The 13208-nt window shown below is 45.2% G+C and overlaps 1 protein-coding gene across 2 annotated transcripts in view; it reads left to right on the top strand.

Moving 5' to 3' along the window:
• arfgef1 (ADP-ribosylation factor guanine nucleotide-exchange factor 1 (brefeldin A-inhibited)) overlaps nt 1–12426 on the top strand; it is a 47581-nt gene extending 35155 nt beyond the window's left edge. For both annotated transcript variants that reach the window (XM_069703677.1, XM_069703676.1), the window contains 24 exons: nt 1096–1301; nt 1447–1531; nt 1673–1838; nt 2127–2278; nt 2377–2505; nt 2602–2760; nt 3120–3264; nt 3445–3535; nt 3715–3755; nt 3893–4062; nt 4507–4658; nt 5703–5875; nt 6060–6220; nt 6556–6686; nt 6957–7086; nt 7248–7383; nt 7855–7993; nt 8422–8494; nt 8668–8827; nt 8914–9053; nt 9142–9313; nt 9495–9633; nt 11437–11554; nt 12108–12426. In XM_069703677.1, the coding sequence (XP_069559778.1) occupies nt 1096–1301; nt 1447–1531; nt 1673–1838; nt 2127–2278; nt 2377–2505; nt 2602–2760; nt 3120–3264; nt 3445–3535; nt 3715–3755; nt 3893–4062; nt 4507–4658; nt 5703–5875; nt 6060–6220; nt 6556–6686; nt 6957–7086; nt 7248–7383; nt 7855–7993; nt 8422–8494; nt 8668–8827; nt 8914–9053; nt 9142–9313; nt 9495–9633; nt 11437–11554; nt 12108–12356 (3417 nt within the window). In that variant the 3' untranslated portion in view covers nt 12357–12426. The remainder of the gene's footprint in view (nt 1–1095; nt 1302–1446; nt 1532–1672; nt 1839–2126; nt 2279–2376; nt 2506–2601; nt 2761–3119; nt 3265–3444; nt 3536–3714; nt 3756–3892; nt 4063–4506; nt 4659–5702; nt 5876–6059; nt 6221–6555; nt 6687–6956; nt 7087–7247; nt 7384–7854; nt 7994–8421; nt 8495–8667; nt 8828–8913; nt 9054–9141; nt 9314–9494; nt 9634–11436; nt 11555–12107) is intronic.
• Nucleotides 12427–13208: the final 782 nt, after the last annotated feature.

The following is a 13208-nucleotide window of genomic DNA, read 5'->3' as shown; positions in this document are numbered from 1 at the left end:
TAAACTCAAGTGTAGACCAGCAGACTTTGAAAACCACAGAGCGCTTGCACGGCTCACACCAAAACACATATTTTATTCCAGACTGTTGGCACGACGAGGCACAAACTACACAACTAATTATTCCAACACTGGATCAAATGAATGCAGCGCTCAGTAAAAACACATAAAAAGGGCCCTGTGTGGCTGATAGGGTGCAGCTGTTACGCAATATATTCTACTCCTAAACATGTGTTGTATGTATTAAAGAGAGAAGATGGTATAAAAATACACAACTGGGATTTACACAAGCCATAATTAATCTGATTGTATCAGAAGGCAGAGTATGTTGTGTTGTAATTAACTTGACGTTCACATTTTTAGATAACTTTAACTTTAATACTTTCTTGATCTGAGTTTTTTTTTTTCTAAGAAGCAATTTGTGGTAGATGTCTTGTAATCTGCAGTTTCCGTATAATGTACAAGGCAGGTCATTCATCTCTGTCACATTTATTGGTTTTGTTTGGGAGTCTTTCAAAAGAAAATTAGCATCTGACTATTAACATAGTAGCAAAATGCCTGGAAGATAAACAAATAGCCAGTCCAGTTCCTTGTACATTAGTCGGCCAAACCACACAAAGGCCACACAATAATGTAAAATCTGTCTTGCAGTGTTAAACAGCCACTCCAACCCAGAGTCCTATATATGCAGCGTGAGTGTTAACTTTAATGTGGGGCACACTCTACTTTGATTGGACGGCCTCAAGAGTGTGTATGCACAGTGGTAATCAGCATTTAAGAGCTTTCATAACAATTTGGTTAGAAACGAGGGCCCTCAGCTACAGCAGCACCACAGCAGACAAGTGTAACGTCTTTTTATCCGTTCCACACTGACTGGATGGTTCTGTCAGTGTGGATCCTGTCACTGGAACAATAAATTGGTAGTAACAGCTGAAATTGACTTTTTTTTTTTCCTTCTATGATGAGAGAAATGTTAGTTGAAGAACAATCATAGTGTTGATCTCCAAGCAGAAACGGCACAGGAGCTTTGATTGTCCTGTTCTCATTCGTGTTACACTGCAGTATGTTCAGTCTGACCTCTGTCTTCTGCTCTCTTAGACTCAAGTGGGAGAGTTCCTCGGGGATAATGACCGCTTCAATAAAGAGGTGATGTACGCCTACGTGGATCAAATGGACTTCCAGGGCAAAGACTTTGTTTCTGCGTTAAGAATGTTCCTGGAGGGCTTTCGGCTCCCCGGAGAGGCCCAGAAGATCGACCGGCTCATGGAGAAATTTGCTGCAAGATATCTCGAATGCAATCAGGGGTGAGATCTCTGGCTGAACATCCTGACTAGGGAAATAGCTGGATTTGATTCTGTGTAGTTACCATATCACATGCGGTTAGAATGAACTGTTTTTTTCTCTCTCTCTCTCTCTCTCTCTCCTTCCTCTTCCTTTCAATTATTGCAGGCAAACCCTCTTTGCCAGTGCTGACACTGCATACGTCCTTGCCTACTCAATCATTATGTTGACAACAGACCTTCATAGTCCACAGGTAAGCAATCCACCTCTGTGAGGCGGCAGCCTTTGGGGATGAGTTTGGACAGCAGTCATTCCTTTAGATATCTGTGCAACATAAATCAGAGGGCTTGTGTAAGCAGCTTTTTGACCTGTATCCTTGTCGCTATCTCCAAAGGTGAAAAATAAAATGACAAAGGAGCAATATATCAAGATGAACCGCGGCATCAATGACAGCAAAGACCTACCAGAGGAATATCTCTCCGCCATCTACGACGAGATTGCGGGGAAGAAGATTGCCATGAAGGAGACAAAAGAGCTCACCCTGAAGTCCAACAAACAAAGTGAGTCTCCCTCCTATGGGATGTCTTAATTATATTATAAATGCTAAGAATAAGAACGCCCAGATCAAATTATCTATTTTCTTTGTTGCTGTAATCATTTTTGAAGAGACTTTGTGCTATTTGGCATAAAATGCTTCAATGGAAAACACTTAAATGAGCTGCTTATAATTATAATTATTGAAAATCGGTGTTTCCTTACCGAGTTTGTTTGGTGGTTGTAAAACAAAAATCTCTTTATGCAAGCTGCTGTGTCTGTGTGTGACTGTCTGGCGTTGATTCTTCGCTCAGGTGTGGCCAGCGAGAAGCAGAGACGTCTGCTGTACAACTTGGAGATGGAGCAGATGGCCAAGACGGCCAAAGCTCTGATGGAGGCCGTCAGCCACGTCCAGGCTCCTTTCACCAGCGCCACACATCTGGAGCACGTCAGGCCCATGTTCAAGGTAAACCGAAGCAGACACACACACACACACACACACACACACACACACAGCTGCACACAATAACTGGACACCTCATCTTTGTCGTTGATGTCCCACAGCTGGCATGGACGCCCTTCCTGGCTGCTTTCAGCGTTGGTCTTCAGGACTGCGACGACACCGAAGTGGCCTCACTGTGTCTGGAAGGAATCCGTTGTGCCATCAGGATAGCGTGCATCTTCTCCATACAGGTACTGCAGTACGAGCTGCAGGATCAGTGTCTCCCTGTGTCTCTTGCCTGGCTGGTACTCTGACCCCAGTGTCTTGTTGCTTTGCGTCTGTAACAGTTGGAGAGGGATGCGTATGTGCAGGCCCTGGCGAGGTTCACCCTGCTGACAGCCAGCTCTGGCATTGCAGAAATGAAGCAGAAGAACATCGACACCATCAAGACCCTCATCACTGTGGCCCACACCGATGGCAACTACCTGGGCAACTCCTGGCTCGAGGTTTGCTCCTTTCCTCCTCACAGTCTGTTATTCGTGCCTCATCTTTTGTCTTTCATTTATCATCATCATCTTTCTTTCCTAATTCAAGCAGTGAGCCACAACAGACCTCAGATTCCAATGGGATGTGTACATATCTATATATGGATATTTAGAACCAAGTTACTTACTTTATTTACTTTACTTTTTGCAGCCACCAGTGGGTCTTCGCCTGTCAGACTAGTGCAACAGCGCAATCTTAAAAATGTTGGCCTGTGGTGCCGTTGCCTTTTCTCTGATATTGCCCTTTTTTTCTGCTAATATCTCCTGCGGTCTCTCGTCCTCCACACCCTAAATAACCCGCTGTTGTACCTTTTCTCCAGATCATGAAGTGCATCAGTCAGTTGGAGCTGGCTCAGCTGATTGGTACGGGGGTGAAGGCACGCTACATCTCAGGGACAGTACGGAGCAGAGATGGCTTTATTACGAGTACGAAGGACCAGAGCAACGACGAGTACCTGGGTCTAGGTGAGCAGCAGCATTTGAATGCGTCACGCACAGAGAGTCCAATGTCACAGCCTCGTCCTCTTATCACGTTTTTTTTTGTTTTTTTTCAGTCGACTTATGCTGTTAGTACATCAGTTCTCGACTGTAACACAAGCTCATAAACAAGTTGTGTTTCTGAATCCTCTGTGCTTTGCTCTGCAGTTGGAGGGACGGTGGACCGTAAGCAGATCGCCAGCATTCAGGAGTCCATCGGAGAGACCAGCTCTCAGAGTGTGGTGGTGGCTGTGGACAGGTACTGTGGTCACCCATAACTGAACTTGCTGCTGTTAAACCCCCATGTTTGTTTATTCATAACAGTGTGTGCAGTTAGTGCCGGCAGTCTGATTCACACCCTCTTATGTATCTCTTATATTTTGGGCTGCAAATATAATGCTTCTCTTCAATAACCACTGTCGTGCTTTTCTGTTTTAGGATATTCACAGGTTCCACCCGACTGGATGGTAATGCAATAGGTGAGTCCAGTTACATACTGTGTTATTCTTATTGCTCCAAGGACAGGTGCATTCAAGCTATTTTTGATTGTTGTGAGTCACACTGCCTGTACAAAACACCTTTCTTCGCTCATTGCCAACGTCCCTCCATTTCTTAGTTGATTTTGTGCGCTGGCTGTGTGCCGTGTCCATGGATGAGCTGGCCTCGCCCACACACCCACGTATGTTCAGCCTGCAAAAAATAGTGGAGATCTCCTACTACAACATGGGCCGCATCAGGCTGCAGTGGTCCAGGATCTGGGAGGTTATTGGGGACCATTTTAACAAGGTGGGTGACGATTTGATTTAAAAAAAAAAAAAAAGGAGCTAGTTTGATCTTTGTTTGATTGTTGGTGTTAAAAATGCCCCAAGGGCTTGTGGGTAAACATCCACTGCGGGGAAGTGAGCTGAAGAAGATTGTTTTCCTTCCACCTTCTCTTTCACTGTAGGATTTCAGTCACTTTTAAATACAAAAGCATTTCTCATCAAGACTCTGCTTCTCACTGAGGAGCTTCAAACTGGGTGTAGCATGTGTAAAAAAAAATTTTTTTTTTTTAAAAAACTAAATCCTCGGCGTAGTTATTTATCGTGTTGCAATATTTACTTTAAGAAATATTTTTACCTGCTGGAAGTAGAATTTTTTTTCTTCAGTGCATCTAGAAGCTGGTTTTTCAGTTGTGCTGAAGGTCAAAAGTAATGTAATCTAAATAATAATAATGTTGTATCTCTGCAGGTTGGCTGCAATTCCAATGAAGATGTGGCAATTTTCGCCGTGGATTCTCTCAGGCAACTGTCGATGAAATTTTTGGAGAAGGGCGAACTGGCTAACTTCAGATTCCAGAAAGACTTTCTGAGGCCTTTCGAGCACATCATGAAAAAGAACAGGTAAAGTATCTGTGAGCGAGTGCTCGTGCACCTACGTTTATGTAAGTCTGTAGTGCCGAGTGGTACAAAGACGAGAAGTGTATTGTGGTCGTGAGTGGTTACTATTCCTGGACTGTTTCTCACAGGGCTGCAGACTGAATGAAGTCACAATCCCAACGTAACCACTGTAGCAGCTTTGTACCTCGCCTGCTCCTTTTTTCTTTTTCTTTTTCTTTTTCCTCCCTGTCTTTCTCTCTTTCTGTCTCCCTATAGCAGTGAGTGAGCATATTGTTTGGTTTTTCACTCTGACAAGCAGCAAGCCAACATTTCAGCTGACCCATTTCAGTCTCTTTTCATTACCCTTTCAGTGAATTCATGTAAAAAGCCTCCTTCTCCTTGTTTGGTCAGAATCCGTCTCAAATGGAATTTAAGCACCAATCGTATACAAATGAGATTGATTCCTGTAAACGTTGCCGTTGTAACTGTCTGTGTGCAGCGTGTCAAAAACGCAAGCTGTTTTACTGCAGCACACTTTTCATTGATGTGAAATAGGAGTAGCAGTGTAAGTATAAATCCACCCACAGATTGAACAGGCTGAGAGCTTCAGCAGAGAGGAGATGGCAGGCAGCCACGTAAAGCCTGCAGCGCAGTGTGTCCATTAGACTCAGGCATGCTGCCTTCCCCTGTGTTTGTGTGAATGTAAGTGGAGGCAGAGCTTTTCTCTCATTCATAACTACTGAGCAATTAGGAATGCTCTTTACTATGGCAACAATTGCTGTAAAAAAAAAAAAAAAAAAAAACGGGCCAACACGAGCCAGTGCAGGAAAAATCTTTCTGCCTGAAAATGGGACCGTTATGAAGAGCTTTTAAAGCTAATCAACATCGAAGAGATAAGTTGATTCTTTTGCCTCCTACTTTCTCCCCTTCTTACCTTTTGTCCGTGCCTCTTCTTCATCTGCTGCCCTGCATTTGACTCCTTCTTTCCCCTTCTATCTACGCCTCTCCCTCTTTGTTTTCACCCTTTGTCCTTCTCCCTACTCACTCCTCTCTTTCCCTCCTCTTCAGGTCTCCCACCATCAGAGACATGGTCGTGCGCTGTATAGCCCAGATGGTTAACTCCCAGGCGGCGAACATCCGTTCAGGGTGGAAGAACATCTTCTCCGTCTTCCACCTGGCTGCCTCTGACCAGGACGAGAGCATCGTGGAGCTGGCCTTCCAGACCACCGGCCACATCGTCAGTAAGTCCAACATGCACACAACTTTCCTCACTCATTTTGTTAACCAGTTACATTCGCCTTGTGGTCGGCACATTGAATTTGATCTCACTGTCTTGCTCTTTCTGTTTTCCCTTCATCCATCTTTTCCTCTCTCCGCCCACCCTTCTGTTGCTCTTCCTTCATCTCCCTCCGTCCGTCTCTCCAGCGAATGTATTCGAAAAGCACTTTGCGGCCACAATCGACTCCTTCCAGGATGCCGTGAAGTGTCTGTCAGAGTTTGCCTGTAATGCCTCTTTCCCGGACACCAGCATGGAAGCCATCCGCCTCATCCGACACTGCGCCAAATATGTCTCCGAGAGGCCGCAGGTCAATATCAGGCCTCATTTTTTTTACTGAACGCTTTAACTCGTGCCACGTGTATTGTCATGAATAAAAACTCACCAACTTACCCGTGCATCATGTCAGAAAGTCTGCTGAACGTTACAGGATAAATCAGTGTACAAGTCTATAGTGGTATTATCTATCCTACATCTCTTCGCATTGTCTGTTATGTTGTGGAAAGATCCTACAATCATGTTCTCATCCTCATAACTTTGGAGTGTGCGCATCAGGGCCACGTACAGTATGTATGCGCATTTGTGTAATTCTCTCCCGAGGCAGAAATCGTACAGCGGTAAACACGGCTCTTGTTCTTCTGGCAGGCCTTCAAAGACTACACCAGTGATGACATGAATGTAGCGCCCGAGGACCGTGTGTGGGTGCGGGGGTGGTTCCCGATACTCTTTGAGCTCTCCTGCATCATCAACAGGTGTAAATTGGATGTCAGGACCAGGTAGGCGGTGTTCACCTTCAGCTGTTTCACGGCTCAGAGGGGTGGCAGTCATTAAAGGCATTAAAGTGTGGATTTAAAAAAAAAAAAGTTATTACTTCATATTTCGGCTGATTGACAAGACAGAAAAAATACAAGTACTGGTTGGGTCCAAAGTTTGCAAGTTAAAGCCAGCTATAGATGTATATGTTGTAAAAAAAAAAAAAAAAAAAAAACGACAACAGGTCAGATATGACATCAAGAATGACAAGTGTGAACGTGTGTGATTCCCAGGGGGCTGACGGTGATGTTTGAAGTGATGAAGACCTATGGGCATACCTTTGAGAAACACTGGTGGCAAGACCTGTTCAGGATCGTCTTCAGGATCTTCGACAACATGAAGCTGCCGGAGCAACAGACTGAGGTATGTGACATCGACTCCTCAGCCGTTTCACCTGCTGCGTTTCAACAGCTCAACCAGACACTCTGAAATGTCAGAAGTATAATCTGTAATCTTCCAGTAGATACTGCAGTTGTTGTCATGTTGATGGAAATATTGTCACCGAGGTTGCGTTGCGCCCACAGAAAGCAGAGTGGATGACCACCACCTGCAACCATGCACTTTATGCCATCTGTGATGTCTTCACCCAATACTTTGAGTCGCTCAATGGCGTCCTGTTGGACGATATCCTGGCTCAACTCTACTGGTGTGTGCAGCAAGGTGAGTACGCAGCCCTTTCCTCTCTCTACGTTAAGTAGTATTTTCAGGCTCCCGGTGCTGAATTCGTGTGCTTTGCGTGGGGGGAACAGAGTTGTCCAAGTAATGGCAGAAGTCAGGAGAGGAGATGGTGTTCATTCAAGCTAGTTTAGAAGGCCCAAAACAATAGGTCACTGGAAATACCTGGGCTTGGCTGTAGTGACAGAACTTCAACACTGGTCCATCAGTTTATTAAAGAAGTTTAAGCAAATCTTTATTCATGATTTTTAGTGCTTTGGGGCTGTTTACAGGAGAACAGCTCAGGAGACATCTCGACAGACTTGACATATTGACACAGCTTACCTTTTTTTTTTTTTTTTTTTTTTTACACTCTCCTCCCTTTTAATTTACACTTCCATTGTCTCAACCCCCTCCCCGCCCTCCCTCCCCTCCCCCCCACTACCCACCCTCTCCTCCTCATCCGTGCGTCTGCAGATAATGAGCAGCTTGCCCGTTCAGGCACCAACTGTCTAGAGAACGTGGTCATCCTGAATGGGGAGAAGTTCTCCCCAGAGACCTGGGACAAGACGTGTAACTGCATGCTAGACATCTTCAAGACCACAATCCCACATGCGTAAGCTGCTGCTCTGAATCCAAGACTGCATCCTCCTCAAAGTCAGAAACCATGATGATATATTTAAATACAAATAGGGACTCAGAAAGGCTTAAACTGTGCTGTGATTATCTGTCATATTAGTAGTTAAATTAAAGCGGCAGGAAAAATAAAAGATGCATTTTAGCGTTACAGTTCCCCTTGGATTTTGTATATCCAGCCACAATTGTTCACAATCCCTCATGTAATCTGATTCTTTGAAACACGAAGCAGACATTAATAAAGAAGTGGACATAATGTCTATCAAAGACTTTAACCAATGTAAACTTTGTTTAGCTTGATCAGTTGTCCATTTCAGATCATTTTCCAGCATGGAAGTTAGAAGCCAAATATCAATTTGTGCAGTAATAATTGCGTTTTATTGAATGAATATTTCTCCTGTTTTTAAGGCTGTTAACATGGAGACCAGCAGGAGCAGAGGGAGAACTCTTGACAACACAAAGCCTGTCTGACAAACAGCTGGTGAGGAAATACAATATTGTGTTTAAATGAATGAAGTAGATTTCCAGATTTGTTCAATTTTATTTTTATATCTTTTGCGTGAAAATGTTGCTGCTTTGAAACTAAATATTGGGTCTTTCATTTTAATTTCTGGTCACTAACTGATGTACTTTTTCTGCCCACTCTGCTCTTAGGACTCAATTTCCCAGAAGTCAGTGGATATTCAGTCCCGCTCTGACGACCAGCACTCCATCAGCAGTGCTGATAGGGTCGCTATGGAGAACCGTCGGCAGAGTCAGTATAGCTTCGCCTCAGGCATGTGTGAGGACGGCTCCAGGAGCAGGACCCCAACAAGTAAGTCTCTCACGTACCTCGTTGTTTGACCACCAATGTTTTTGTCTGTGTATTTTCTGATGGACATTTGCCTGTTTGCTCCACAGAGATCCAGGAGCACCGTTTATTCTCAGCGTTGCTGATAAAGTGTGTCGTGCAACTGGAGCTGATCCAGACTATCGATAACATTGTGTTTTTTCCTGCCACCAGTAAGAAGGAAGACGCCGAGAACTTTGCTGCTGCTCAGGTACAAAGAGCTGCGGTTTGGTGTTCAAACATTTGTTTTGTAAGATATAAATCGGTAATAATCCGTCATTTATTTGGTCTTTTTGAAGCGGGATGCTGTGTGCGCAGCTGATGTCCCAGTGGCGAGACAGGACCAGGGCATGTACCGCTACCTGACCTCCGAGCAGCTTTTCAAGCTGCTGGACTGCCTGCTGGAGTCTCACTGCTTTGCCAAGGCGTTCAACTCCAACAACGAGCAAAGGACCTTACTGTGGAAAGCAGGTAGGAGAAGAAACCACTGTCAGCATCTGTGTTGCTTTGCACTTGATCCAAATAACAGCAATACCAATATGGTTATGGGAGCTTTTTGGGGTGGGGGGGGGGGGGATTTCGGGATGACTTATAATTTGAAGTGTAACTTTGTTTAATTTTGAATGTTTGCCTTTTTGTGTGCGTATTCCAGGTTTCAAAGGAAAGTCGAAGCCCAACCTGTTGAAGCAGGAGACCAGCAGCCTGGCATGTGGGCTGCGCATCCTGTTTCGCATGTACACAGACGAGAGCCGGCGGGACGCCTGGGAGGAGGTCCAGAGGCGACTGCTCAAGTAAGCGGCACATACCGTACATACTGTACCACTGATGGACTGCATCTACGCTGCTGCTGCTCAACCTTCCAGGCAGTCGGTGGGTCTGAGAATGACACCCACTCAGCGAGCAGAGTTTAGTTCAGCCTCGACGGGTTCAGCTACTGATCTTTACTTTAGTTTTTGGTCTGCTCATTTTCATTCCGCTAACGAGGCTGTCTGCGTTTTTAATCATTTTCAAGCAAGTCAACTACTGCAAACATTTGTTTAGTGACAGCTGGAACAGTAGATTTATCTCTCCATATGCAAAGCGGTGTACCCTTAGCTCTTAGTAGCTTAGAATATGGAAACTAAGTAGATGTTGAGACTTCGCAATGAAAACATGATGAATACATTTTAAATGCGTCTGTAAATATAACACATAACTTTCTGAATAAAATGATTTGGTCGTTTTGATTTTTGCGTGGGATAGACGGATATGGGTGTTTGCTTTCAAAAGTGCAGTCTTTCATTTTGTATTATCTTTTATACATCCTAATGAAAACAAGAAGAAGAGAGCCTTGAGGACAGTAATTGAAAATGCTCCAGATCTTTTAAGGCTCCTTTATGGTAATTTGCACCAAATTCCCCGGCACCAGACCAGAGATGTTTTTGCCCGTGCATCTGTGAAATGTTAATTTTGGCTGATGGCAATCGGTTATTCCCATCCCTGATCTGTGAGTGTGCCCATATGTTGTCTGAGTTGAGGACTATTTCATCAAAATGTGGTTGAGCCCAAGACCCCCCCCCCCCGTGTGTGAGAGAGGGTTGTCCTCGCATCACCAACTACACTGACTTCAGGGAGGGTTGTCTTGATGTCACGGCGTGCGCACGGCTCTGCGGTTGTCTGAAGCGGATGCTGCGTGTTGTATAGATCCAAAGGAATCAGCACACTGATGTTTCATTGTTCACTCAGCACTGCTGTCATCGCTGCGTCTTTATTCAGCGCCTCACAAACGGCCGTCGCCCCGTTTCCCCTCCCCGCCTCGCCTTCGTATCGACGATGACGCCGAGATGAAGCAGAATCGTCGCCTGTCTCTCCTACTTGCATTCATTATGGAGACGAGATGAGAACGGGATGCGGGGGGGGGAGGGGGGGACCGGGTCACAAAATTCGAACTCGCCGAGATGCCGCTGTGCGTCACGTCGTGTTCTTTCCCTCTTTCTCATGAACATCACGTCCTGTCATCCAGCAGCAACGCGGGCACACTTTTATTCTGAAATTACACACGATCGCCTCGTTGTGTGAAACGACCGCGCAAGCACACGCGCACGAGTTTGATCGGTGCGGGGTCCAAAACAGATTTGGGAGGCGATTAGGTCACATGCGCTGGAGTGTGAAGGACTTGTGAGTGCGAAGGGGTGTGTGTGTGTGTGTGTGGGGGGGGTGGGGGGGGGGGTGATGAATGGCAAACAGACGGAGCAGATGTGAGAGGAAGGCCGCGGGGTCAGAGAAGGGAGGTCAGGGGTGTTGCGACGGTTTCTCTCCCCCCCCCCCCTCGCTCAAAACTGAGAAGAGAAACGTCTTAATTGTTTTCAAAATAGACTGTCGGTGGCTTTAATTAGCAGTTACCGAGCAAAACAATCTTCATCATCCTCACCCCAGCAATTTTCCAAGTGAGGCAGAGAAGCAGATGCTCTCTTTCTAGAGTACATTACCAAACAACACAGCAATTAGAGGCAGTTTTTTGTGTGTGTGTGTGTGTGTTTGCTTTCATAATTTCCAGGTTTGTTTTGTTTAATGTGTTTGTATGAATTTCTGAAATATGTTCCTCTTGGGTGCAGTGTGTGCAGCGAGGCTGTAGCGTACTTCTTGGCCCTGACCTCGGAGAGCCACAGAGAGGCCTGGACCAACCTGCTGCTGCTCTTCCTCACCAGGGTGCTGAAGATCAGCGACGAAAGGGTAAGAAGACGAGACACTCTCCTGTGTGCGCACGTCCCTGTGCAAACGTGTACGAGCGAACGCTGCTTTTCTTGCCTTTAATTCTCAAGAGTCTATTGCTGCACTTACATTATTGGTTTGAACGGAAGTCGCTATCCATTTTTTTTTTTAGAACTTGGCGACAGTCGTGTTTACGGTTATACAGCATACGCTTCTTGTTGTAGGTTTTTAGGAGACACCTGTCACTACAAAATATTGCAGAGAAAGTCAAATTTATTTTATTTTCATTTGGATGAAAATATCACTTTGGAACAATCACAATATTTTCAGATTTTGGTTCAGACTCCAAAAATTGGAATAAAATGTTTTCACCCGACTCTTAAGAGCGGTCGATATATAGAGCAGAAATTCATTCCTGTTTGGTCATTCACGTGCGTTTTCCACCGATCAACATTCAGATTTAGAGGATTTTGACGCGCAAGAGTTTGACTTTATCCTGTGCAGCCGCAACACATTCACCGAGTCTCCGTCGCCGTCTTTCTCTCTTCGTCTCTCGTCCCACCTCCGCTTTCAGTTCAAGGCTCACGCTTCCAGATACTACCCTCTCCTGTGTGAGATCATGCAGTTCGACCTGATCCCTGAGCTCCGGGCCGTCCTCAGACGGTTTTACCTGCGTATCGGCCTCGTCTTTCACATCGCCCAGCTGCCTGAGCCCCAACCGGAGCCCCAACCGGAGCCCCAACAGCAGGCCCAAGAGCAGGCCCAAGTTGAGCGAGAGATGGACACAGAGTTGGGGGAGGTGGCTGGGGAGGAGGCCCAGTGATGCTTCGCCGCGAACCGCCTGGGACACGACGCTCTACTGAGGCCTCCGCCGCAGGTCTGTGTGACTGTGTTGCGGCGTTTTATGCCGAACACTCGACACTAAATGGCCGATGACGAGTCGGCTATCTGTTAACCGCCCACCTGCACCCTTAACCCCGTCACCACACACACACACACAGCCCAGATGGAGTACGTGACATCGCAATACAAACAGTAACGTCTTGTTCCAGGTGTAGCGAAGCCTCCGCTGGATAAAACTACTGATAAACAACTGACAGTAATCCATATCTCTGATCTGCTCAGAAGGAATATATTTCAACAACAAAAAAAAAAAACGTGTGCTTCTTACTGTATATTTAAAAAGTAAAGAATGAATGGTTTCTGCAACATGCAAAAAGACATCTTCAGCAACTATGAAATGTGACGTTTGTCACACATTGATAGTAATGATCTTTCTGTCTGCGCCGCAGATAGCTAACATTAGTATTGCTAGCCTCTTGGATGAAACTAGTTGTACAGATTTGCCGCTATGTAATATAATCTTATAACACTAGATTTCATTTATTTTTCTTTATTTTTTTTTTTTTCCTCCTCTGGATTTGCTGCACTTGATCTCTTTTTTTTTTTGAATGCACTGGAGATTTTACTTTTGTGATAATTTATTTGACTGTACCATCTCCTGCAGATTGTCCTACACAGTACAATTTGTAATTTAAACAAGAGCGTGGAAAATGAAGGGTTAAATTATTCCATTTTGTATGTTCTTAGGTTTTTAACGGAGATAGACGATAACTGGGTTTCTGGAACTGGAAGACAAGAGAGCTAACTGATGCTAGCTGCTTTTGAGTCACTA

This window comes from Brachyistius frenatus, unplaced genomic scaffold (assembly GCF_029030835.1).
Source record: "Brachyistius frenatus isolate BFR_SWC_R1_liver_20210118 unplaced genomic scaffold, ASM2903083v1 Contig_47, whole genome shotgun sequence".
Lineage (NCBI taxonomy): Eukaryota > Metazoa > Chordata > Actinopteri > Embiotocidae > Brachyistius > Brachyistius frenatus.
Note: the sequence above shows the minus strand (reverse complement) of the source record. Positions and strands in the feature narration are given on the sequence as shown.